At 38.6% G+C, this 26,065-nt stretch overlaps 2 protein-coding genes and 1 long non-coding RNA gene across 5 annotated transcripts in view; 1 reads left to right on the plus strand and 2 right to left on the minus strand.

The window, feature by feature from the left end:
- The first annotated feature begins 8,692 nt into the window (after positions 1-8,692).
- On the plus strand, positions 8,693-17,571 carry ppp2r2ca (protein phosphatase 2, regulatory subunit B, gamma a). Its single transcript, XM_027176215.2, has 9 exons — positions 8,693-9,934; positions 10,370-10,467; positions 14,131-14,305; positions 14,506-14,618; positions 15,103-15,280; positions 15,505-15,669; positions 16,094-16,263; positions 16,376-16,467; positions 16,584-17,571. The coding sequence occupies exons 1-9, from the start codon at positions 9,874-9,876 to the stop codon at positions 16,873-16,875; spliced, it is 1,344 nt and encodes a 447-aa protein (XP_027032016.1). The 5' UTR covers positions 8,693-9,873; the 3' UTR covers positions 16,876-17,571.
- Positions 12,685-13,805, minus strand: LOC113661780. The gene is made up of 2 exons (XR_003445102.2): positions 13,502-13,805; positions 12,685-13,399 (listed from the first exon to the last, which is right to left on the minus strand). It is a non-coding gene; the product is annotated as an uncharacterized LOC113661780 (long non-coding RNA).
- A 1,978-nt stretch (positions 17,572-19,549) lies between the features above and the next one.
- The window catches only part of wfs1a (Wolfram syndrome 1a (wolframin)), a 7,329-nt gene continuing 813 nt past the window's right edge, over positions 19,550-26,065 (minus strand). The window contains exons 1-10 of one of the 3 annotated variants that reach the window (XM_027176236.2): positions 25,876-26,065; positions 25,036-25,316; positions 24,879-24,958; positions 24,179-24,323; positions 23,886-24,059; positions 23,253-23,324; positions 22,975-23,114; positions 22,749-22,862; positions 21,891-22,570; positions 19,550-21,746 (exon numbers count right to left, since the gene is read on the minus strand). The exon at positions 25,876-26,065 is cut by the window's right edge and continues 813 nt beyond it. In XM_027176236.2, coding sequence (XP_027032037.1) covers positions 20,585-21,746; positions 21,891-22,570; positions 22,749-22,862; positions 22,975-23,114; positions 23,253-23,324; positions 23,886-24,059; positions 24,179-24,323; positions 24,879-24,958; positions 25,036-25,264 — 2,796 coding nt within the window. In that variant the 5' untranslated portion in view covers positions 25,265-25,316; positions 25,876-26,065 and the 3' untranslated portion in view covers positions 19,550-20,584. Of the gene's footprint in view, positions 21,747-21,890; positions 22,571-22,748; positions 22,863-22,974; positions 23,115-23,252; positions 23,325-23,885; positions 24,060-24,178; positions 24,324-24,878; positions 24,959-25,035; positions 25,317-25,425; positions 25,777-25,875 lie in introns of those variants that run through there. The other 2 variants (XM_027176238.2, XM_027176237.2) reach the window with 2 other exon arrangements.

Genomic DNA, 26,065 nt, shown 5'->3' on the forward strand with positions numbered 1-26,065 from the left:
TCTTGATATCAAAAATCCATATCATGTGAATGTATAAAAGCTAAAATGGCTTGCCATACCATATCACCGTAACATAGTATTTTATAGTATGCATGAGAGCAATACTTGATTCCTGATGGTTATTATTTACTGAGGGATGTGCATTCATATTGACATCATTGCCCTTGGGCGTTTATTCACGCGAATATTCACGCAATAAACTGTTGTATGACAGACAGACAGGCCAAGAGATGCACTGGCAGCACTGCACAGTTATTTTAGCTAGTCAGATAGAGACTAGAGACAGAATCACATCAACATAACTTTACTGTTATTTGCTCTTGCTGACATCAAACTTGAAGAGAACACAAGTTTACCTGATTGCTGTTCTCGCATTTCACTCTCATTTTGTTTCTTTTTTCTCTTATCATGGACAGATGGATAGCTACAATTCATACTGTCATCTACACAGTAAACATAAACACGCGCTGTAAAATGAGGCAGGGGAGGCGGGGCCTTGCATAATTTGCGGGCCCCTACGCAACTTGCATAGTTAGCGTATAGGGCCGATTGGCTCTGCGTGTCCACTTGGTACTATTGTAAACATCAAGTGGTGTTGTCTGCCTTTTGCAGTCAATTTGAGCCTACAACTACCCATAGTTTTTATTGGCTGATTGTTGTATGCTTTTAATGACATTGCCTTGTCTACAACTCTTTTTGGTTTCTCTTCAAGAGCTTTCAGATCATTCTCATTGATCAAGTTGGCTTTGGCTCCGGTGTCAATTTTGAAGGTTACTAGTGTCCCATTGACTAACAGAGGTGCAGTCCATTTATCATCTTTTACTGCACGTACAGCATACTCTGTGTCACTTGCATTTTGGGGCTGTACGTAGCTTCTCACACAGCACCATTTTGATGAAAAATGTCTCGCTCAAATCATCACTGTCATCTGGGTCATCCTGTACTATGTGTATCTTTTTTCTGGTATGACACATTTTCGCATAGTGATTTTGCTTTTTACACTTTGCACATGTTTTTCAATGCAGGGCACCTGTACCGGCAGGTGTTTCTATTCCTGCATAACACTTACATAGCAACCAAAAAGTCAACTTTCAAAAGTGTAGAGGAAAGTAAGTCCTTTTCCAGTTATTACCTTTTCTTTAGTGTGCACACCCTTTAGGCCTATAGCTTTAGAAGAAGTTTGTTTGAAACTTACTGCCTTGTTTCCTCCTTATGGTTGGCTGATGCCATTTTACATAAAACATTAAAATGTATTTAATCCAGAGACACAAGAATAGTGTAACAAAAAAAAAACTCAAAAGATAAAAAAAGGAAAATGCAGAGTTAAAGAAATATTTTTCGGTCAAATAAGACTCAAAAAAACAACGGCCTAACATTTTGCCATGCTTTGGCTTTGTCAGAGGTTCCGTTTGTCTGGAAAACAGGTGGCTTATGGGTGGGCCTTGTGGGTGGTGCTCATGTCCCTGAAGGGTTCCGATTGGTACAATATGTCCCTTCACCTTTTACAGTACCCAGCATTCAGTGGTTTGTAGTCTTTATGGCATACTATCTCCCCTAACCATCAGGGAGTTCAATCATTCCTGTTCTATTTTTAAATTTCAAACAAACTGAGACTTTATATATATATATATAAGTAAAAATAAAAATAATAAAAAACAATAGAAAATGTCTCCAAAGATTGTAAAATAATAGGTAATGAAATACTATCAAAGAAAATTATATGTCTAAAAAATCAGAAAGATTTTAATTAAACAATTAAATATAGAAAAAAAATAACCCAGTGTATGTATATATGTGTGTGTGTATATATATATATATATATATATATATATATATATATATATATATATATATATACACATTAAGGAGTCAGGCTCAGGCAGAATTAGGTTAGGCAGGGGATATTCATCTCTACTCCAAAAGGAGTAGAGGAAGCACAAGCACAGACTCTCTGTTAATTTTTCTAATTTGTATATTACCCTTGTACACGTGAATTTCCATATAAGAAAAATTAAAAAATAAAATCCATATCTGTGTGTATGTATATATGCCCACATACATACCAACACACATACATACATATTTACATATACATATATATCCATCTGTGCACACATACACACACACATATATACACACATACACACACACGTGTGAAAAGAGAAGGTTTTTTTTTATTGTCTAATAGAGCTCGAGCACTTGGCCAGGCCCAGGGTGGGGAGGGTAGGTGATTGGGATAAAAGTTGGGGCCAGATATCAGAATAGGAATAGGGATTGGGCCAGGGCCAGGACAGGGAGAGGGATTGGGTTATGGTTAGGGGTTGGGATAGGAATGGGGACTAGGTTATGTTTAGGGTTAGGATAGGAGTGGGGGACTAGGTTATGGTTAGGGGTTAGGATAGGAATGGGAGACTAGGTTATGGTCACGGGTTCGGATAGGATTAGGGGAAAAAAACATGGTTCTGGGAATGACCACACGGGCCACACGGGCCTCATTTTCAGCCACCACCATCACGGCAAACAAAAAAAATCGCTTATTTAGAGTTAGGAGCTTAAACGCTCTTTAGGCTGTTGTAAAGTCCCTTCATGAGCCCTAATACCCAAATAGGGTTTTAGTTAAAATTAGGGTTCAGGATTTAGGGTTTGAGGATGGTCTAAATTAGGTCTAATATAATTGTTAGGTTTAGGGTTTGAAAAATTAGGGTTACGAACGCACTTTAAATCCCTGGTTATGTTTACGGTTGGGAATTAGGTTTAGGATTCTAAAAATTAGGGTTCAGGCTAACGGTTATGTTTTAGGGTTAAGTTTATGGTTCCACACAATAGGGCTAGGAACACGGTTATGTTTAACCTTAAAAAATGGAAACCTGCGGTTATGTTTAGGGTTCAGGAATGGATCACGCACTAAATGCTATTTAGGGCTAAAGGTACAGACTAAAATTAAAGCCCCCTTTAGCCCAACAAAATCCTAAATAGTAAGACATGTCATCAGTATTAAACCATAGAATCACAGGGTGTTTCAGCCATTCATTACTATACACCCTCATTCATGGCGGCCAGCCGTAGGTCGATCACTCCTCGTGTCCCATAGCCAATTGAATAAGTGATTATTTATTTATTTATTTGTTTGTTTGTTTTTGTTTATCTATCTATCTATCTATCTATCTATCTATCTATCTATTTATTAAAATAAAAGATCATTTTTAAAGAAAATAATCCTATTAAGTTATTTATTAAGATAAGGGTTTTTGGAAGTGTACAATGGACACCCCACCCACATCACATGGTTTTAGCCTGTGTGGTTGTATAGGGAGCTCTGTCAGAACTTTGTTTTATTTGAGTCCCAACTGGGCTTTTGAGAAAAAAGGAGGTGAGCCACTGGATTGAGTGGATCAGTCTCCAATATTGACATTAACAAGTTTTAAGGTTTTTTAGACAAGGTTTGTTTGCTTATTTATTTACTGAATTATTGAATTATTTATTTATTTTGTTTTAAAAATTCATTTCAGTATCATTGGCCTATTCAAGGAGTTTAAGGTCATTAAATGGTCTTTTCATAAATTTCAGGGCACATCATCAGTAGTGCACCTCAGATTCACAGGGCGTTTCGGCCTTTAGTCACTATACACCCTCCTCGGAGGCGGCCAGCCGCAGGTTGATCAAGCCTCGGCTTGTGTTCCATGTCCAATCAGATGTTTTATTGATTTCTTAGTTAGGATTAGGGTTGGGGTTAGGATAACGGTTGGGGTTTAGTGTCGGGTTAGGGGGATTAGAATTAGGGCTGGGGTTATGATTAGGGTTAGGATGAGGGTTGGGGGTTAGGTTGGGGCAAGGATAAGGGTTGGGGGTTAGGATAAGGGTTTAGGGTTGGATTAGGAGGATTAGGGTTGGGGTTAGGGTTAGGATAAGGGTTTGGTTTTAGGGTTAGGATTAGGGTTTAGTATAAGGATTGAAGTTAGGGTTGGGGTTAGGATTAGGGCTGGGGTTAATTTAGGTTAGAAAAAACAAAGATTTCTATAGTAGTGAGTAAATACTCATTTTAGGCACTGGCACACTATTTTCTTTTCTTAGACTCCAAAAGCTGAGGAAGGAGGTTGTTGTCCTAAAAGAAGGAAAGACCCCATAAGGCTTTCTTTAAAAAATAAAATAATTAAATCAATACAATGAATGACCTAAAGAAAAAATAAAAACATGAATAAAAACATGAATAAAATATAAAAGACTTTCTTTAAAGAAATAAATAAAATGTGTAAAAAAAAAAGGTTCGCAACTGCCCTATTCTGTAGTTTTTTTTTTGTTTGTTTTTTTAAAGGGGGGGGGGGTAATGTCTGTCTCTTGTGTTGTGTGTCCCAGATAGGAGACCCCCCCCCCATAATCTAGGAGGGTAAAGGAAGAAAGAAAGGAGGAGGAACAGAGAAATAGGGTGTTTAGAGGTTACAGGTGCAAGTTGGTATTTGGGTTCAAGGTCAAAGGATAGGGCCTTGAATCCAGAGAGTTGGGATAGGCTCAGGGCTATGATAAAGGTAAAGGTTGGGATAAGGGTTGTGGTTTAGGATTGATCAAGGATTAAGGTTGGGGGTTAAGGTTAGGGGTTGGGTTTAGGGATTGGGGTCCAAGGTTGGGGTTAGGGGTTAAGGGTATGGGTTGGGGTTGAAAGTTGAGGTTAGGGGTAGGGTTGAGGTTAAGGGTTAAGATTAGGGATAGGAAAGGAAGAAATAAAAACCAGGAAGAAATACAATCAAAATAACTTTTAAAGGGAGAACTTGGGAAAGAAAGATCAGGGTAGAATGAAAAAGCAAAAGGGCTGTATACAGATCCAAAAAAAGGCTATAGACCCTAATATCTGGGATCCCCAAGTATAATGACTAGCTTGTCCAAATAATAAGTGCTAGTAATCTTAAGTGCTGTAGTGTAAAAGTGCTAATCAAGAAAACCACAATCCGTGAATCCAAATCCCAACCCACACAAAAAAAGAAGACATCAGTCATTTATACATCGTTCCCCACCCAAAAGCATCCACCGACCTTCCCATCCGTCTGTCACAACCCAAAAAGGACGATACCTTTCTCCACCCATCCCCAGAAAAACCTCTCCAGGTTATCCCCTATGAAATCTGGCAGAGTGGGGGTCCTGAACCATTGATCTAGTACCTCTTAGCTCAGGTTCTTAACCACCCCCGCCACCTTACAGATAACCATATATTTTCTCCCTACATTCATATCCCCATCGAAGAAAGGGGATCAAGTCCTGGTCAAGTTTATTTCCAACAGTTGGAGAAGTTGTGCATCTGGTCGATCCGGGTCCGGGTACCTATCAAAACACCGTTGCACTGCCTGCAATCCCATTTCTGTATGAATATTAGTATACAAACTTTCAACGTCCAAAGTAAATAAGAAAGCTGATTCTGGAAATGAAATGTTCCCAATTTTATTAATGAAATCATATGTGTCTTTCAAATAGCTAGAATGATGTTGGGAGATAGGATTAAGAAAGTGATCTATGTATTGTGCCACGTTGTAGGTTTCGCTCCCACTTTCTGACACAATTGGTCGTGCCTGAGGGACCTCAGAAAGGCATGTCCATGCCAATGGGTCTTTATGGATTTTATGCAGTAAATAAAACCTATGGTCTATGTGATACAACCCTAGGGTTGGGGTTAGGATTAGAGTTGGAGATGGGTTTAGGATAAGGGTTAGGGTTCGGGTTAGCGGTTAGGGATAGAATTAGGAGTGGGTTAGGGTTAGAATTAGGATTGGGTTAGGGTTAGGGGTTAGGTTCTTGGAAGTGTACAATGACCAACCCCCGAATCTCCCCCGCCCAATCACAGGGCCTGCGTGGTTGTATATGGAGCCAAGGGAAAGGGACTGGCCGGCTCATGTTATTGCACTGCTATTGCTCTGTCAGAACTTTGTTTTATTTGAGTCCCCACTGGGCTTTTGAGAAAAAAGGAGGTGAGCCACTGGATTGAGTGGGTCAGTCTCCAATATTGACATTAACAAGTTTTAAGGTTTTTTAGACAAGGTGTGTTTGCTTATTTATTTATTGAATTTAATTATTTATTTTGTTTTAAAAATTCATTTTAGAATTATTGGCCTATTCAAGGAGTTTAAGGTCATTAAATGGTCTTTTCATAAATTTCAGGGCACATCATCAGTAGTGCACCTCAGATTCATAGCGTGTTTTGGCCTTTGGTAACTATACACCAAATCTAACCCTGTGGTGAGGGTGTGGTAAATCCAGACTCAAAACTCACATGCATTCTATATGTGAACTTTTTTTCATTTAACTTATTTTATTATTCTGTTGTCTATTTGAATGTTTTATTTTATGCTGTGTGTTTTAAATGTATTTTGTAAGGTGACCTTTAGAGTTTTAAAGGCACCCTCAAATAAAAATTATTATTATTATTATTATTATTATTATTATTATTATTATTATTATTAATTTATTATTATTAATAATAATAATCTTTTATGAGCAAATGGTATAGGTAGACATTAAAAAATAATGATAAATAAATAAACAAATAGGTAAAATAGATAAATAGATAAACAGTTCAATAAATCAATCGATACAGAGTAGATACTTAGTTTTAGAAATAATAAACATCTGTTTGGACATGGGACTCAAGCCAAGGACTGATCAACCTGTGGCTGGCCGCCTCAGAGGAGGGTGTATAGTGAATAAAGGCTGTAACATCCGATGAATCTGAGCTGCACTACTGATGATGTGTCCTGAAATTCATAAAACATCAGTTAATATTATTAATAATATTGAATATTAAAAACAATAATAACTAAAGAAATATTAAAGGAATCATGTTAATAACAGCAATAAAATTCATAACAGTTTACATTGGTCTATACTAATAAACAAAACTTAATGAAACAATCACCAATATCCATAACTTATACCTTGGGAACCTGAGAGTGGTGGCAGTGCTTAACAAGCTCCGGCTCGTGCCTCTCCCTTGTTTCCCTATACAACCATGCAGGACTTTGATCTGTGATGGGGAGACATTGTACCTTTGCAAAAACCTAACCCTAACCAAAAAGAGCAATTGTCAAAATGACCGATTGTGGTTTTTATCCTATTACCCTATCCCTAACCCTACTCTAAAATGTAATGTCAACAATAGGTAAAAGTTAAACGTTCAGTAATCAATCAATACAAACTATAATCCTGATCTCAAAATAAAAGCACTAAACTTAACCTTACTTCCTAAATGCAAACTGAAATTTTATTATATTTAGGCCTCTAAACATAAACTTTCCAAAACCCCAACTTCAATCTTACTCCTGCCCTGCCTAGTCATCAAACAATGGTGGTGAGGATGGGTAGGTGAGCAGTAACATAGGGAGTTGACCTGCTAAGATCAGTGGCTCTCTCCCATTCTGCTCTCGGCATTCACTAAATTCCAGGGGTTTTGTTACCACGCCATATAGTTTGGCATGTTTCTGGAGATCTTGGAAAAACGCCCTCTTTCAAAAAATAAGAGCATACCTACGATGGATAATGAAGGATAAAACAGTCATACAGGTATATTTTATATTTTATATCTATTATACTTTATTATCTTACAGTTAAGCCATTTTCAAAAATAAATAAACAACCAAAAACTACGGTTAGGGTTAGATTATCAAATAGGCCACGCCTGTCCGATGACGCAATATCTTTCTCAGCTTGACAATATTTCCTAAGGAGGAAGAAGGCTGTGTTTGTATTATGGGTGATATGATTTTAAAGACAAGTTACTGTCTAATAAACACCCAGGTCTTTCACTGTCGAGTAATAGTAACAGTACATCCCTCTAAATGGAAGTTGAATTGTTTAACAACAGAAAATTGCAGCTCATCCAATATTTTATCTCTTAAAGGCACTGAGTTAATTTGGACAATTTAGATATTTCATCTGGTTTTGATGAGATATATAACTGTGTATCGTCAGCATAACAGCGGAAACTAATCCCATGTCTTCTAATGATGTTCCCTAAGGGAAGCATATATATAGAGAGAAAAGCAGAGGTAGTAGGACTGAACCTTGGGGGACCCCATAATTAACTGCTAATAAACGGGCAGATTCTCCATTTAATTCTACAAAATGGTATCGATCAGACAGGTAGGATCTAAACTTACAGCCTTTCCATGAATACCTGTGTAATTTTGTATATGAAGATTACGGGAAATTTTTATCACTACACAGCCAGTACTTGCCAGAAATTCTTTTAGCTCTGTCTTTTCATCATTTTTGAGGTGTTTCGTGTTCTTGATAACGTCACTATTGTGTCATATTTTCTCCACTTGATGACTGTCTTCACTGTGTTCCATGGAATATCAAATGCCTTGGAAATTCTTTTGTACCCTTCTCTCAACTCAAGCCTTTTAACAATGACACCCCCTCGGATGTTCTCTGAAGAACATGGCTGTTTCTGTAAGATGTGACTTTATTTGGGGTTGAATGATGGCAGGTGTGTACTGACTTCTTTTTAACATGAGTTTGAATGTGATTGATTAACTCTGTAACACAGCCACATCGCCAGTTATAAGAGGTTGTGTACACTACATTTTTACTTCCACCTCCCTCAAAGATTTCAGTTTAGTTGTGCAGGTTATAGGTCACAGTAAAGGTGGAAGAAAAATTCTTGTATATCACAGAAACCTGGCATTTTAACAAGGGTGTGTATACTTTTCATATCCACTGTATGCCTCGAATTTGTTCTGTGTCATTTTAATGCTACTTATGAAAATTATACACAAATCATATCCATTCAGATGTGACCCTTATAAATTAAAAGGTAATAAAATCAAAGTGAAAGTTCTTCCCTTTAAAATAAAGGGGTGTTAATACAGAAGTAATAGTAAACTTGTAAACTTATCCAGTCTTTCCTCTGTCTATTGCTTCAACTAATTCCATCTATTCATTCTTTTCTTCACTGTCTTTTCTCATACTATTGTTCACTTCCTCAGTCTTCTACTCACTTCCTCCCTCATTTCTGTGCTCTGATGTAACTGCATCTCTGATCTTATGCCTGTTCTCTCTCTGTATGATAAACACTGTGTAGTATCTATTTTTGTTCATCTCCCTCCTTTCCTTCCTTCCTCCCTCCTTTCCTTCATTCCTTTGCACCCTTCATCTCTTTTTCCCTTCCTCCCCCTTCTCCCCTTCTTTGCTCACTTATTCTATCACCTGCAGTGGGTGGAGCTATGGTGCAGTGCTGAGTTATCATTGGCTATTGAGGGAGGAGGCTGCAGTGGCATGGTGATGCTGTGCAGATGCTCAGCAGAAAGACAGGCAGCCACAGCTTCTCTCTGTGTGTGTGTGTGTGTGTGTGTGTGTGTGTTTGGCCTATAGCTCTCCCTCCCCCTACTTTTTCCATCTCTCTCTTTTCTATTTCCGTTCGCTCTCTTGCACTCACAGACACAGGCTGTAAGGTAAGATTAGGCCTCTATCATCCTGCTCTTCTTCAGTCATCTTTTTCCGCTCTGCTCATCCTTCTCTCCTCTGCTTATCCTGATTGCCAGTTTTCCTCTTGCTCTTCATGATGGATCACCACACCCACTGAAAAAAGCAACTACAGCTAACCAAGAACATGCACAAGTATGCTTCTCTGGAGTGTACTACTTTGTTCCTTGGATTCTCATTGCTAAACAGTGCTGGATTTTTTTTCTGAACGCTTACACACACTAGGAGTAAAGACTATCAATTTTTGCTGCTTAAGGCTTTGCTTAGCCATTTCTGCCTGAGAAAGGCCCTTAATATCCCAGGATGCTATGCACCAGGACACTCCATTAGGCTGAAGCAGAATGGGTGGAGCCTCAAAGGGCCAGGACACTGCTGACTTAACGGGCACAGACACACAAACCGCCACTGCTCATGGGTGAGGACGAGAGTCCCAAGATCAACCACAGCTTCTTGCGAGACTACGTCACTGAGGGTGTGTACAGAAACTAACACACACAATATACATGCAGAAACCTAAAAGACAAACAAGCACACATACATTATACATGCACAAACCAAATCACTCACACACAAACCAAAAACACACACACAAACACACATCTCATTAGTCGGTGTCAGTAAGGTCTGCAGCACAGGTAAAAACACCTACACACAATTCTTAAACACAAAACACACATCAGCATATACTGAGTGATGATTCAGCAGCGCCTATGAATATTAAATACAATGTAAATATTTAATATTTTAGACTAAATGGAAACTGAAACTCTTGTTTGCACTTATATACATATAATTGTATATTATATTAGTTTTTTATTATACATATTTTAATTTTAAGTTACTTGTATGTAAAAATGTATTCCTTAATTAAAAATATTCTATTTCTATGTTTATATTTTCCTTGCAGCTGATGTCATTTCCACTGTGGAGTTTAATCACACAGGGAATCTGCTGGCCACTGGAGACAAAGGAGGGCGAGTGGTCATTTTCCAGAGAGAGACTGAGGTCAGTGATTGAAGATTAGGCATTAAAACTTTTTTACCTTGAAAAAATTATATACCTACCAGTAACAATACACATGGTTACAGCATTAGAAAAAAATTAAATATATAAAACTGGTTCTTAAACTTGAATTAAAGATTGAGACTTTCTGAGTCCCAAAGACTGAATGAAAGGAGAACCAATAACTGGCAGGTTATGTCAGCCCATGTTGTGATCATTATTCCACATCCAAATAAAGACCTTGTACTGTAGCTTTTGACTAAATATCATGAAAGAGCATACAGGTACTATGCAAGACCAATCAGTGCTTAGTAGGTCATTAGTAATATTTGTGCCCAGAAATAGCATTTGAAATTTCAGTCAAAGAAAATCTAAGGGAAAAAATCTGGAAAAAATATTAAAACCTGCTTATTGCAAGTTAGGGTTAGATTTAATTGAGCATCACAAGCAAGGAGGTTTTATTATGGCTAATGAAATGAGATCTGTGATGAGAAATTATTTCAAGCAGTCTGACTATGTTTTCTAAATTTAATACAAATGTGAGAATTGATTCAAATGGGTCTAATTGATCCTTATTGGGTCTTGTTTCCATCTTTTTTAGGGAAAAATTTAGGTGCATTGAAATGTTTACAGATATAGCTGATCAAAATGCAAGTCAGAAAACTCTCATATCTTGTTTGTTTGTCTTTACCACATAATCTTTATCAATAACTCAAATGTTGAAGAAAATTACTGAACAATATGATGACTTTGATTTTCTCTCCACCACTACCTCCTACCCTGTTGTGTGCTCTCTCTCAAATCCTTCCTCACATAAGGGAAGTTACTTGGGTTAGGATTAGTGATACTAGTTACAGTACTAGTGGAGTGGCCTTACCATCACTCTGGGACATTTACAACACCAGGGTCATCATGAATTCCGATAACATCAGGGACAATACACACCCACAACATAACCTCTGGGAGATGCTACAGGAGTGCAGTTTTCCATACTGTACATTTCAGTTCTACTATTTATTTTTATTCTATTTGTAAGGGCATGCAAAATAAGTGTCATTGTATGGTCTAAACCAGGGGTATTCAATTAAAATTCAAAGAGGTCCAGTTACTAAAATTTCCTCCCAGCAAAAGTCAGAATCTTATTTTGTCAAATAGTGTACCCTCATGTTAATAAAATCCATAAGGCACATACATATCTATATAATTTGTTAAATTTCAAGTGTTTTCAAAGTCTGAACTTGAATGGCACTTGAATGGAAAACAGTACTGTAGTTGTCTTTACTACATATCAAGTAACACAACAGACACTGAATTTCTTCTGAATAAAATAAAAAAAAGTGCAAACAGCTTTGAGCAGCCTGAACCATTTCAAGTAATGTAAAACATTCAGAATCTTTTGAATAAAATAGTGCTTTTAAGCTTTAAGAAAAAAATTAAACAAAAGACTTTTGAGCTGCCCCTTTTTTAAACATTAACACAGGAACCTTAGGCAAAAGAACATTTCAAGTAAAATATAACAGGGCAGAATTTACTGAATAAAAGAAAAGTCCTTTTTCCCCTCTCCTTACTACCTTTCCATCTTCCGTTCCTAGTGAAAGAAATGGGCATGTAATTGTCCTGCCAGCATAATTAGGTGCATTACTGCCACCTTCTGCTCTGGAGTATGGAACAGAAACGATCTGTTTTTGGCTTGGCTTTTGATGACGCTCCTGTCGTAATAACTAGATTATCTGCGCATGAACGAAAGATTTCTTTTCATTAATATCAAAGAGCTTATATAATCTTATATTAGATTATAAATAAGGAGATGCTTAATATGATGTTAGAATTTTAACGGGTCCCGGCAGACCCGTCACTCGGTCAGGATCCGGACTGCGGTCCGCCATTTGGTGATGCCCGGTCTAAACCATTGTGTTTTCACTGTGCACATGACAATAAACTTCTTGAATCTATTAGTGATAAAATCTTGTGATATTTAGCTGACTCATTTCAATTAGGTTTCTCACTACTCTTTCCATGTCCAGGTTTTGAGGACATAAATGGTACTCTATTTGTGATACAATATTATCTACATGTAACCTTCCTGGTTAAGGCATTAAGAATGGAAAAAGGAACCGACTACGCCACCTGTGTTACCCAGGAAAATAAGTTAAACCAAAAATAAGTTACAATAATATGAAGGACCCTGCTGGTTCGAATGGGATTGAAGACAGACGTGACTTTCCAAAAAAATGAATACAACTTTATTTTACAAAAACAAGAAAAAGGAAAACCATTTGCTCTTAAAACCATTTAAGATACAAGTGTACAGTTTACCGATTAGTTACCAACAATGGAGAAAACAAACTAGACTAGGTCCGCCTTAACAAAGAGGGACACACCACACAAAGCAGTGCATAATAAACACTGATAAACCAAGAAAAAAGGGATAAAGAAAAGGACGACAAACAATCCCTCTGTTAAGCCTCACTAATCACAGTTCGTTGTCCGATAGTCAGAGGTGGATATATATGCGGTAAACAGACAAACAAAAGACGCAAAAGAAAAGAAAGAAAAAAATACAAATGACAGTCCAGTGATAACCGGTAAAAACAGATTAATTTAAAGAGCACCAAAACGGTTTGAAAGAAAGAAATACAAAACCGGTTAATTCGATAAACTTGTACTCAGAATAAATATACGGCAATGCAGTACTGACGTATCATCCCAGTATTCAAGATAGTGTTCACCGCTGCAACGTCCGCACTATGCCGACTGTAACCCAATAATAAGTCAAGTTTAAAACAGCTCTGAAAAATATACATAAAAACAAACAGCAATAATCAGAACAGCAACTAAGAAAATAGCCGTAATAAAACGGTAGCTTAAAACGGAAGCTAGAAACAGCAGCTAGAAACAGCCATTAGAAACAGCAGCTAGCGCTCTTTGGCCGCACCTGAAAAACAGAAAAAAACATTTCAAAAAGGTTTCCCCCTTCCCAAAGAGAACCCGCTATGCTACGCGACTAAAAAATAAGGGAATAAAGCAGGTGACTCACCAGGGGACAGCGACAGGAAAATATAGCCAAAATACCTTTTCTGCCCACACAAGATGCACACAGAAGAGAAATTAAACAGCCCCACTCCAATGTGCTTTTTATAAAGCCACTAGCATGCTGCACTAATTATGTGGCACAGGTGTGCTCCATGTCGATGCGCAGCTCAGCAGCAGTGGGCGTGTCTCCGGACCCGGAATCCCCCCATCAAAATAAAAACCAAACCTAAAAAGATATTGCACGTCACATACAGAAACAGCAGATGCCATTTTCGATGCACCAAAACCTACAGTATGCAGCTATTCGGTTTATTAAGTATGACGCAACATCACACAACATTTTATTGGTAAAAGGAGTCGCTTTTTTCCTTTTTTTTAATTTTCACATTCTTTAAAACAGAACAGAGCAAACAGTGGATCAAAACTTCAGTTACTGTATGTTTGGGGAATGTTATCTTCAGGAAAGAGTCATGGGACAGTCCTCTTTACTGGGATTAAAATATCACTGATAAGGACGTAGAACTCAACATTGTAGAAAGCCAGCAAGGAATTTACAGCTCTGAAAAATTCTATCTGGGAAGACAATTGATGGACCAACTTTGTGTGTGTGTTGCTATTGTTTTTTGTTGACAGAGTAAAGCAGATAAGGAAGAGCTGGGAGAGGCGGGGGAATATAATGTCTACAGCACATTTCAGAGTCATGAGCCAGACTTTGATTACCTGAAGAGCTTAGAGATTGAGGAGAAGATCAATAGGATTCGCTGGCTGCCTCAACAGAATGCCGCCCACTTCCTTCTTTCCACCAATGGTAAACAAGAGACACTGTCAATTCAAACAGAACAGAATTAAACTCTCCAATCAGGCTGAGCTTTGAATAGTTTCATGTATGGTGTCTAGTCATATTATTATAAAGATTAGTGAGAAGTGGATCTGATGTGTAAAAAATCTAACATGTGCAATAACGATCCATAAAACTAACACAGAATGTCAATATTTGATGAATAACAGATAAGACAGTAAAGCTGTGGAAGGTGAGTCAGAGGGACAGACGGCCAGAAGGATACAACCTGAAAGATGAAGAAGGACGAATGAAGGATTTTTCCACTGTCACATCATTACAGGTGTTTATGGCTGTATCATATATCAAATAATATTACATGATTTGTTAAGTATGTAAACATGATTATAACAAAAGTACAAAATGCTGCATAGTAATTTTGAGTTTCTTTGAGTCACTTTTAACAGTCAAACACACTCTGAGCTATTATTGGGGTTGATGATGGGCTCATAGCTCACAATATTTTCATAGTTTCATATTTTATATAGTTTTTTAATATAGTTTATACTTTTTTATTTACCTATCTCCTTTTGGTTATATTTTTTATCCCAAATTGCATTCCTCATATTTGAATACCAGACAGATGTAAAAAGCATTTCACTGCATGTCTGTAATCTGTATGTGTGTGTGGCAAATAAAATGTGATTTGATTAGCTCTAAAAAAAAACTGATGTTTACAACATGTTTATTTTGCACTACTTAGGCATATTTATTAATCAATTACTTTTAACTTTGAGTTTATTAATGCAATCTTCTGATTGGTCCAGGTCCCAGTACTGAAGCCCACTGATTTGATGGTGGAGGTGCGTCCAAGGCGGGTCTTTGCAAATGGCCATACTTACCACATCAATTCTATATCAGTGAACAGTGATGGAGAAACGTACCTGTCAGCTGATGACCTCAGAATCAACATGTGGCACCTGGACATCACAGATCGCAGCTTTAGTATCCTTGTGTGTGTGTGTGTGTGTGTGTGTGTGTGTGTGTGTGTGTGTGTGTGTGTGTGTGTGTGTGTGTGCGTGCGTGCGCATGTGTGTGTGTAAAAACAGCACTGTGAGTTGAGTTTTTACATTGGAGCGATGGCTTTAAAGTTGCAGCTGTGTTAGCTATATTAGCTAAGCCTTAGCATGCTACTCTAAATGATGTTTGATCCTTTACTCTTTAACCAGACATCGTCGACATTAAACCAGTAAACATGGAGGACCTGACAGAGGTGATCACAGCAGCTGAGTTTCACCCACAGCACTGTCACCTGTTTATCTACAGCAGCAGTAAAGGAACAATCCGCCTGTGTGACATGAGGACGTCTGCCCTGTGTGATACACATGCCAAGAGTAAACACACACACACCACAACACACACACAACCTCAGATAAAAGCACAGCTGAGTAACACAAACTGGAAACTTGAAAGCTGATTAGAATAGAACTGAGTGTAAACATGCACACACAACACAATGAATTTTTCATTCCATCCATGAAGTATCTTATAGTACATAATGTAAGGTGAATAAAACATTAGCTGCCAGAAAAGCAGGTAGTTGATATTTTTAATCACACTCTGTGTTCTAAGCATCAGGAGACATTATTATTAACCATCAGTGAAATTTTTTCTTGACACAGACATGCTTTATTTTTAATGTGGCATAATAAAAATTCACATTAAAATATCTACAGGAGTAAAGATCTCACCATGTAGGTCTTATTTGAGTTTAAGGTTTGATTTTAGGACTGAATATATATATATATCTCTGTCCAGTCTTTGAAGAACCTGAAGATCCAGGGAACCGCTCATTCTTCTCTGAGATCATTTCCTCTGTCTCTGATGTGAAATTCAGCCACAGTGGACGTTATCTGCTAACACGAGACTACCTCACGGTGAAGGTGTGGGACCTAAACATGGAGAAAGGACCAGTAGAAACATACCAGGTGAGACTTTGACTCCACTAAACAAACAATAACTTTGACAATAATTTAGACTGTTACAGTATGTCATTATAATCGCATACATTGCAGTGAGATGATATGTGTGTGTGTTCAGGTTCATGAGTACCTGCGCAGTAAACTCTGCTCCCTATATGAGAATGACTGCATCTTCGACAAGTTTGAGTGTGTGTGGAACAGCACAGACAGGTAACTTTCCCAGAGTAATCAAGCAGGGCAAAATGTATTACTGAATTTAATCTGATATTGAATTTTGATAAATCTGTCTGCCTGTCTGTCTGTCTGTCTGTCTGTCTGTCTGTTAGTGTTATCATGACCGGATCATATAATAGTTTTTTCCGTATGTTTGACCGGGACTCTGGGCGAGGTGTGACACTTGAAGCGTGGCGTGAAAGCAGTAAACCCCGTGCAGTATTGCGGACACGGCGTGTGTACACTGGGGGCCGTCGTCGCCGTGGAGATGTGGGAGTGGACAGCCTGGACTTCCGCAAAAAGATCCTGCACATGGCGTGGCACCCAGCCGAGAACATCATCGCCATCGCTGCCTCCAACAACCTTTACATCTTCCAAGACAGAATAACCCCAGAGAACCAGTGACATACACACACACTGTTCTCTGAGTGTGTGTAGGTGAAAACCATGAGATGAAGCTGGCAGAACTACACAATGTGACACCTCACATACACTGCATTGACTGGACAGATGGGGAACAATGTGTTCCTGCTAGGTGATTGGATGTCAGCCAAATCACAAAGAAACTGAAAGAAAAGGAGGACAGATGAAGCAGGACAAACCTTATGAACTGTTGTGGCATTTACAGTGGGTGGGGCTTGCACACTCATGGGCTGCAGGACAGACTCAGTGTTTGCCATCACAGGAAAGATATTACCTGGTTGTCATAGTAGAAGTAGTCTAAAAAGTCTTCCTATCGTGTTCTTCCTAAATCAATCCCATCATGCTAATACATATACAATCACACACACAAATCTACTTCCTGTAAGGCAATTGGACAAAACCTCATTTAAATAACCATGTTTACTGTAAACACTATCATTAACACTACACCACCACTACAACCACAATAACATTAACACTACACTAGTACGAACACCACTAATATCCCACTTTAACAGATCACCAAACTACAGTACACTAACCTTTCTACTTCACCAATAATATACTAACACGACACTAACATTACACTATCCTCACTACACTCTTAACACACCAATACAGCACTATTTAATACAAACATTACACTAACACTACACCATCACTAATCCCAACACTACACATACAGTACACTAACAACACACCAAACCTGCACCACAGCCAACAGTACACTAACACTAAACTAACCTTACTACACTACCTCAACACCACACTAATGTTAAACCTACAAAGCACTGCAAGACCCTACCAACACTACACTAACATTACTCCCAACAGTTCAATTCAATTCAAATTTATTTATTTTAACAATTGAAATTGTCTGAAAGCAGCTTTACAGAACATAAGCATAAAAAAGGTTAATATCAATAATAATATAAAGATTAATATAATTAAAAAATTCAAGATTAATATTAGATATATTTAAATGTGTTTGTATTTATCCCCAAAGAGCAAGTCTGAGGTGACTCAGGTGACTGTAGTGAGGAAAAACTCCCTTAGATGGTAAAAGAAGAAACTTTAAGAGGAACCAGACTCAAAGGGGAACCTCGTCCTCATATGGGTGACACTGGAGGGTGTGATTATAAATATACAGTCTGACAAATGTTGTTTTGATGAGGAGGTTGTTGTCCTCAAAGACCAGATGGAGTTCACATCTCCTCTTTAGTATAGCAGAGTAACTCGGGCTAGTAGATCTCTAGATGTCTCAGGATCCTCACAGAGTCACCCTCATCTCAGTGAATCTCTAAAATCTTTATGACACAGAAGACAAACGGAGCTGATAAAATTTCTGGTGCCTCGTGATGGGTAGAAAGAGAGAAGCAGTGGAGAGGAATTAACGTAGCTGCTGTTTATAATATTAGCAAGCAGTAGATGATAATGTGCATTTGGTCAGATGTAATAGAGCACAATATTATGGGATGTATAATGTGTATGCCTGACTAAAGAGATGAGTTTTTAATCTACATTTAAACTGGGAAAGTGTGTCTGAGCTCCGAACACTATCAGGAAGACTATTCCAAAGTTTGGGATCTAAATAAGAAAACACTCTAACGCCTTTGGTAGATTTTGATATTCTGGGAACTACCAGAAGTCCTGAGTTTTGTCATCTTAGAGAGCATGAAGGAATATAACGTGTTAGAAGACTACTGTAGTTAGATACATGGGAGCTAAACCATTAAGAGCCTTGTACGTAAGTAGCAGCAGTTTGCAATCAATTCTAAACTTAACAGGTAGCCAGTGTAGAGATGATAAAATTGGGGTTATATGATCATACTTTCTTGTCCTAGTGAGAACTCTGGCAGCTGCATTTTGGACTAACTGTTTATTAAAGATGCAGGACAACCACCTAGTAATGCATTACAATAGTCCAGTCTAGAGGTCATGAATGCATGAACTAGCTTCTCAGCATCAGATACAGACAGGATGTTTCTCAGCTTTGCAATATTTCGAAGGTGGAAGAAGGCTGTGTTTGTAATATGGGTTATATGATTTTAAAGACAAGTTGCTGTCTAATAAACACCCAGGTCTTTTACTGTCAAGCTACTAGTAACAGTACATCCCTCTAATTGGAAGCTGAAGTGTGAGAGTTTCTGTGTACTAGTTTTGGGACCCATAAGTATTTCTGTCTTATCAGAGTTTAACAACATAAAATTACTGCTCATCAAATCTTTTATCTCTCTAAGGTACTGAGTTATTCTCAACACTAGCTATTTTATCTGGTTTTGATGAGATGAAATAGCTAAATTGTCCAAATTAACTGAGTGTGTTAAAGAGATAAAAGGTAACAGTAACACTTTCACTAACACCAACACTGACCTAACACTCATACTACTACTCTCACATTAACACCACACTCACCAGTAATTAACACTTAGCCCTGCATCACAGCTATTAATAACTAACTGCATAAAACACATCTTTGTTTTATCTGTTCTTTCTCGGTCTGCCTCCGTCTCCTACTCTGTCCCACACAAATGCATGTTTATCCTGTTTCTCACATGTATAGAAAATGACACAGAACCATATTCTTATGATCTATAAAAAATATAATTTTAAAACTCAATGTAAATAAATATAAAGAATAATGCACTGATCACTGTTCTACATCAGTGGTGCTGTTTTAATAAATTACTCACAGGTGAATGGATTACAGCATTATGTATGTATACACACACACACATACACTAGCCCAGATTTAAAAACGCATAATATTTGTGCCTATGTGACATGAAGGCAGAATGTGATGAATCCATATGCAGTTATATTAAAGAAGACACAGTTCAAACACAGTGAAGAACCAGGTTAGGCTTAGAACTAGAACTAGCCCTAACCCCAACCCCAACCCCAACCCCAACCCCAACCCCAACCCTAACCCAGAATCAGAGGTCAACCTAACAATATTTCACTACATGCTAATGGTGAGTGTGCTTATATAGCGGTGACCGAGGAGTGCTGAGTGGTTACCCGGAAGTCCTATATTCAGGAGAGGTTTCCCTCTGGTGGTCTGGATTGGGTACTGGGGCTAAGGATGTTGCAGCCTAATATTTGTTTAATTTATGCACACAAACTGAACTCATGCAAAGCCTAACACAAAAATAAGTCTATTTTTCAGACAATGTATTCATTAAAAAACTAAATTTCTAAAATGTAAATAAGCTTCATTCAATTTATTTTCAAGTCTAGTAATAAACCAGCACCCAGATTCATAACATTGTCCTGATGCTTTTTGGTTTCACAGCAAAATCAACATCTGCAATAACTTTAAAAGAAATTAATCCAAACTTCTAATCTTTGATTTTTCAGTTGAATTGAGTTGAACTGATAATTATCATCATATCAGCATTGAATTAATAAAACTATAAATGTGATATAAATGTGGCCTTAAACAGAACCTTTTGGACAACATATTGTAAACATATAGTCACTCTAAATGAGTGACTATAAATGATGAAAAAATGTAACACATTTAGTGTGGTGTTAGTGTGGTGCTGATGTGAGCTATATGTTTTCACAACAAACATCAGCACTGAAAAGTGCAACAAACAATACTCCATCTTCTGCCAGTCCTGGTACATTCCATGAATTTCTTCACTAATATCCTAACATGAACCTGAACACACTACACTGCTCTTCTTCACACCTTGATCCTGGCTGAGAGTAAGGGGGAGAAGAAAAAGTCAAAGGCAAATTTGATGGCTGCCTGCACACTCTTCCTCCAGTTGCGTTCGATTTTAACTTGTCTTCCTTCAGGCAGCAGCGATGATGTGCAGTTCAGACAGTGAATTGCCTTTAGCTCCAGTCTCGGTAGTTTGGATCCCAATTTCCCCTCCAACTTGGTACTGAACTCCACCATGCTGCCCTCATTTAAGTTCAGCAATACCTGCTTAAACTCATGGCTGGCAAGGAGGATGATGTCATTGTCACTGTCTACAATCTCAGCTCCACTGACTGGATGACGCAATGTTACCTCAAAGCGGTACTTATCAAAGCGTTTAACATGGCAGTGGTGTTTTGCAATATGTTTGATGCGGCAGAGTTCCTCTTCCTCTCGCTTGTGGAAGAGAACTGACGCATTTACACTTGTTTGTTCTTGCAGTGAATTGCTAACATTCTGCCTCTCACAGGACGGATATTCATCGCCATAGAGGCAACGCAGCCAATCACCCATGAACACAGGCAGCAAGTTGATGAGTGACTGAGCTCCGTTCTCTGTCTCAGCAACTCGGACACCCAGAAACCATCCACTCCATGTGACTCTGTGTCCTTCCAGGTGACTGCAGAGGATTTGAGTGTGTGGGATGCCATATTGTTTCCATGCAGGGGGACCACACACTGTGTTGTACTGCTCCCATGTCAGTGTGGAGTTATACACTTTCAGCCCCTCTGCACTGTACACATAACCCAGACACACCAAAAACACACAGCACAAACACAAGAGGATGAGTTTGACAGGGCCACGGTGTGTGATGGAGTGCAGCACACTCAGAATTGACAGACTGAAGCGAGTCCACAGACGGAGTGTGACAGGAACCACACACACTGCCAATGTCACCAACATCTTTGTTAGCTCCAGTTCCACAAACCACTTTACCATCTGGATCATTAACATGGCCGCCAGTCCCATTGCCAGTACAGGCAGCGCAAACAGAAAGAGGAAGTATGCAACACAAGTGCGAATCAGACCAATCAGAGTGGAGTTCTGCAGGAGAACAACTGCAAACTCCAACCACATAAAACACACTAGGTAGGGAACCAGGAAGCAGTATGTCCCTCGGAATCCATGCATCCGGGCCATGCTGAAGAGAAACACACATATATTACTATTTTTGCGTGTAATTTCTATTAATTGTATGTCATCATAGGAGAGTCCATTATAAGACATAGATTAATGTTTAGAATTGTATATCGATCTAGTGCAGTAGCAGAAAGAAGTTTCTCACCTAAAGAACAGATAAAAAAGGTAGAGATAAAGCAGGCAAGGCAGGCTAATCGTAAGTACCACCAACTCTCCGACTGGCACTGTTGCAAATGTTTGGCCTAAAAGCCGCAGCGTCCTAAATTCCTGAGGAAGGCGTGTTGTTAGGGCACACAGAGAGGAGGCCACCTCAATGATGAAGGCTCTGCGTGTGTACGATGCTGCTGCTGGGGTTAGAGAGGCATAACTAAGAGCTGTGAAGAACATGGCCACCGTGCAGAGCTCTGAGCATGGGATCCAGCGTTTATCAGCCAGTGGGAAACTGAAGATCACAAAACACACAGAAACCAGGAAGTAAAGGTGCTGTTCCAGCTGACCCCAGCCAAAGTGAGACTGAATGTCCAGCTCGGGTTCAAAACGCCTCAGGAGAGCTGCTAAAGCACTAAAGTTCTGCCAGCATTTACTGCTACGAAACACCCTCAGTGTGCAGATTGCCATGGAGATAAAAGCCAGGTAAAACGTAAGCAGAGGGATGAAAAAGAAGAAAATATCAACTGTAAGGTTAGAAATGATGAAGAAGAAGACGAGTGCATTAACATGTTGAGTCGGTATGATGGTGCTCAGCCACTGAACACCTGCACGAGAAGCCCAGTCCACCAGGTGCTCCTTTACATCCAGGATCAAGTGGAGAGGATATTGTAGACCCTGAACACACACGTAAATGTAAATGTATAATGAGGCAGGATTTAAAATCATAGCTTCTTTTTAAAAAATAAATAAGAAGACTTAAGAAGGATAATTGTTTTACATTAGCAGGATGTAACATGATTTTCAGAAAAGTAGGTGTGGTTCAAAAAAAATAAAACCGTTTCATTTTTTTTACCAGGAAATAGGATTGGATATCTATGGCTTTCTTCATGCTGCATTTTGTTTCCAGCATCATCTGCCTACCAGGCCACACACTCTTCCTTTGAGATACAGGACACACCCCCTTCTGCTGCGTATCACAGACACACATACACACACAAATTATACAAATTATATACATCACAAACTGCCATCAATGATTCTAGACTTTAGATTGTGTGTGCGTGTGTGTGTGTTCCTGCCTTGTCCAGTGTTGTTAAATCATCCCAGTCACACACTCCTCTGCTCACAGTGTCTTTACTCTCTGGTGTCTGTGTGATGTTCTCTGTGTATTTTTTCGTCATCTCCACAAACCCCTCCACATCTACATACTGACTGTTTGCTACACAACATATCACATACCAAATGTTTATACAAATTACCTACACAGATATACTGTATACAGGGTTTGCTGCTTAATAGTTCTGTTAAAAATTTTTTAATCAACAAAACAACACACCCAACATACAAACACACTTACGCTCTTCAGACACCATTGCCTCCAAAACTTTTCTCTGTGTCTGGACATCTGAAGTTCTAATACAATCTGCACCTGTTAGAAGGCAACCAAAGATAAAACTGACCAAATACTTTATCAGACTTTCACTCAAATGTTATATAAAGAAAAGCTTTTATAAAGTGAAATAACACACTATTCTCCATTGCAAACTTATTGCATTCAAAATAACTTGCTAATGCTCTTCATTAAAAAAAAGCTGAAGTCAAGCAGCTCCATATTACTCCCCATGGATTTGGACAAGGTCATCTAACACACATGATTATCAGGTGTCACCTTCTATACATTGCATATATTTAAACATTTACAGAGATGCCATTAATGTATGTACACTTAATAATCATTTTATATAATGATGGAGAAACAAAATAAACACAAATTCAAACTGGCTCTTTTCTGCCTCACTAGTCACAAGTCATGATTTTAGCTGAAAGGTTTTCTAATTATTGTTGTCTGACTGACAAACAACAACACTTAGCAATGTAAGTTCTTCTTCTGGTTTTATTTATTTTGGCCACTTTACATCCAGTCTGGTGTTTTTGCTTCTTCAAGACAATTTAGCAAAAAACAAGTAGAAATGATTCTTGTGAAATTTACCTGTTTCACTGTTGACCTGACTGACATTCTGCAATATTTCTCTTTTGTCCATTTTCTCTTTCCTGTCTGGGTTCAACTTCCAATACATGGTCATTGCTGCTCGGCGAACTGCCTGCTCAAACTTACTCTCCCTTGACAGTGAACGGACTTCAGCTTCATTTTGCTGAGTGATACCTGTGGGATCAGGGTGAAACCAACGGCAAGCTAGATGAATGAAAATTAGTGCTCTATGTACATGTGCCTCCAGGTAGAGTTAATCAAGGATCAAAAATGTACCTAAAAAGTATGTGTACCTTTTTTTAGGGTCCAGCAATGTTGTAGTAGTTTTGCTGCATCTCCTCGTCCCTGTTTTGCTGCTCTCACCAGCCAATCAACAGCTATCTGGTTATTTACATCAGCCTCACAATCTTCCCCTAACTTCAGATGGTATTTACCCAACTACACACATACACACACACAGATCACAACTCTGATTTTCTCTATGCTCGTTCAATTCTGAGTGAACAAAATACACTTTATAGTTCTTTTGTATCTTTATTGATTATTTGCTCACATCACAGCTCCTGTTTTATGACTTACTTTTGTCTCAGGTTATGGATCACTACAGATTCTCTCAGTGCTCTGTATAATTGCATATGTTCTCTTTATGCTGACAAACCTCAAATGTTCACTATAAAGTGAACATGAATGTAAACAAACAAATGTAAAGTTGAACATAAAAACATAAGAATAAATATAAACCTAGATGCCAATGTAAACATTACACACTACATAGTGTAATGTTCTGTGTGTGTGTGTGAGACCAAATAACCAATCCTTCTGTCAGTGTGCATCTATATTTAGCTCTGTTGAAGATGAGCTGGATGTCTCAATATAACTCCTGCACACACACACACACACACACACACACACACACACACACACACACACATACACACACATACACACACACACACACACACATACACACACATACACACACACAGCACTCACATTGCTTTGGGCTTTAGGATCTCCTGCTTTAGCTTTCTCTAGAAGCTCCTCAAAGCTCAGGTCTTCTTCAGCCGACTCCTCTAAAACACACACAATTTTCTGTGTGTTTTAGTCAGGGATGGCTTTTTATGTTTATGTGTGTGTTTAAACATCTCACCTTCCTGCTCCACCCTATCCTGTTTTTCCTCCTTCCTCTTCCTCTCTTCCTGAATCACCCGCTTTGCCACTGCTGCAAAGCCCCGGCGCACCTGTCCATGAGAAGGTCTGGCAGTGACAACAGGTGAGTGAGAGGAGTCTTTCATGAGAGGAGGAGATGTCAGAGGTGGTAAAGAGGGGTCATCGGGGCTCACAGTCTTCTTTCCACAAACAGGACGTAAAACGTCCATCTTAATGGATACTAACAAGAAGTCGTGCTTCGGGCTGATAGATAGACGGCAGCTAGACAGACAGACAGAGTAAAAAACAGAGTAAAGTTATAATAAAGTTAAAAACACACTGAAGTATTGGACAAACTGTTTATGTTCTTTATTAAAACGTGGTAATTTACCAAAGCACAGTGTTTAGAAAAGACAAATAAAGAATAAAAATCACTGCAGTGCTTCTTGTCTTCAGTCCATCAGTGTATTTATGTTACACTTTACAGGAAACTAAAATATAATCCATCCAAAAGCTGCTAATAACTTCATCAGTATTTTACTGTCTACGTAGACATTATAAAGGTTTATGTTGGTGTAAAAACAGTGAACTGAAAAATGATACAGTAAATTGTTGCTGTAGTTCTTTGCTGTTTTAACTGGAAAATATGGCGCACAAACGACTGTCTGATTTAACAACAAGGTTTAAAACACACTGTACAATAAACAGGACACACACACACACACACACACACACACACACACACACACACACACACACACACACACACACACACACACACACACACACACACACACACACACACACACACACACACACACACACACACACACATACTCACTCGCGCGTGATCCGGTGTAGTTCAGGCTGTGTACGCGCAGCTCCATTCGCTCAATGTGAGAAGGCGAGAAGGTTTGTGAAGAAGAGGACAGACTGCGATCATTGGATAATTAGCCTGTCAATCACAGTGCTATCACCTGATTGGCTGAGCACCGAGCGGTTCATTAATAACTAAATATATAATGAATATT

This window comes from Tachysurus fulvidraco, chromosome 7 (assembly GCF_022655615.1).
Source record: "Tachysurus fulvidraco isolate hzauxx_2018 chromosome 7, HZAU_PFXX_2.0, whole genome shotgun sequence".
Lineage (NCBI taxonomy): Eukaryota > Metazoa > Chordata > Actinopteri > Siluriformes > Bagridae > Tachysurus > Tachysurus fulvidraco.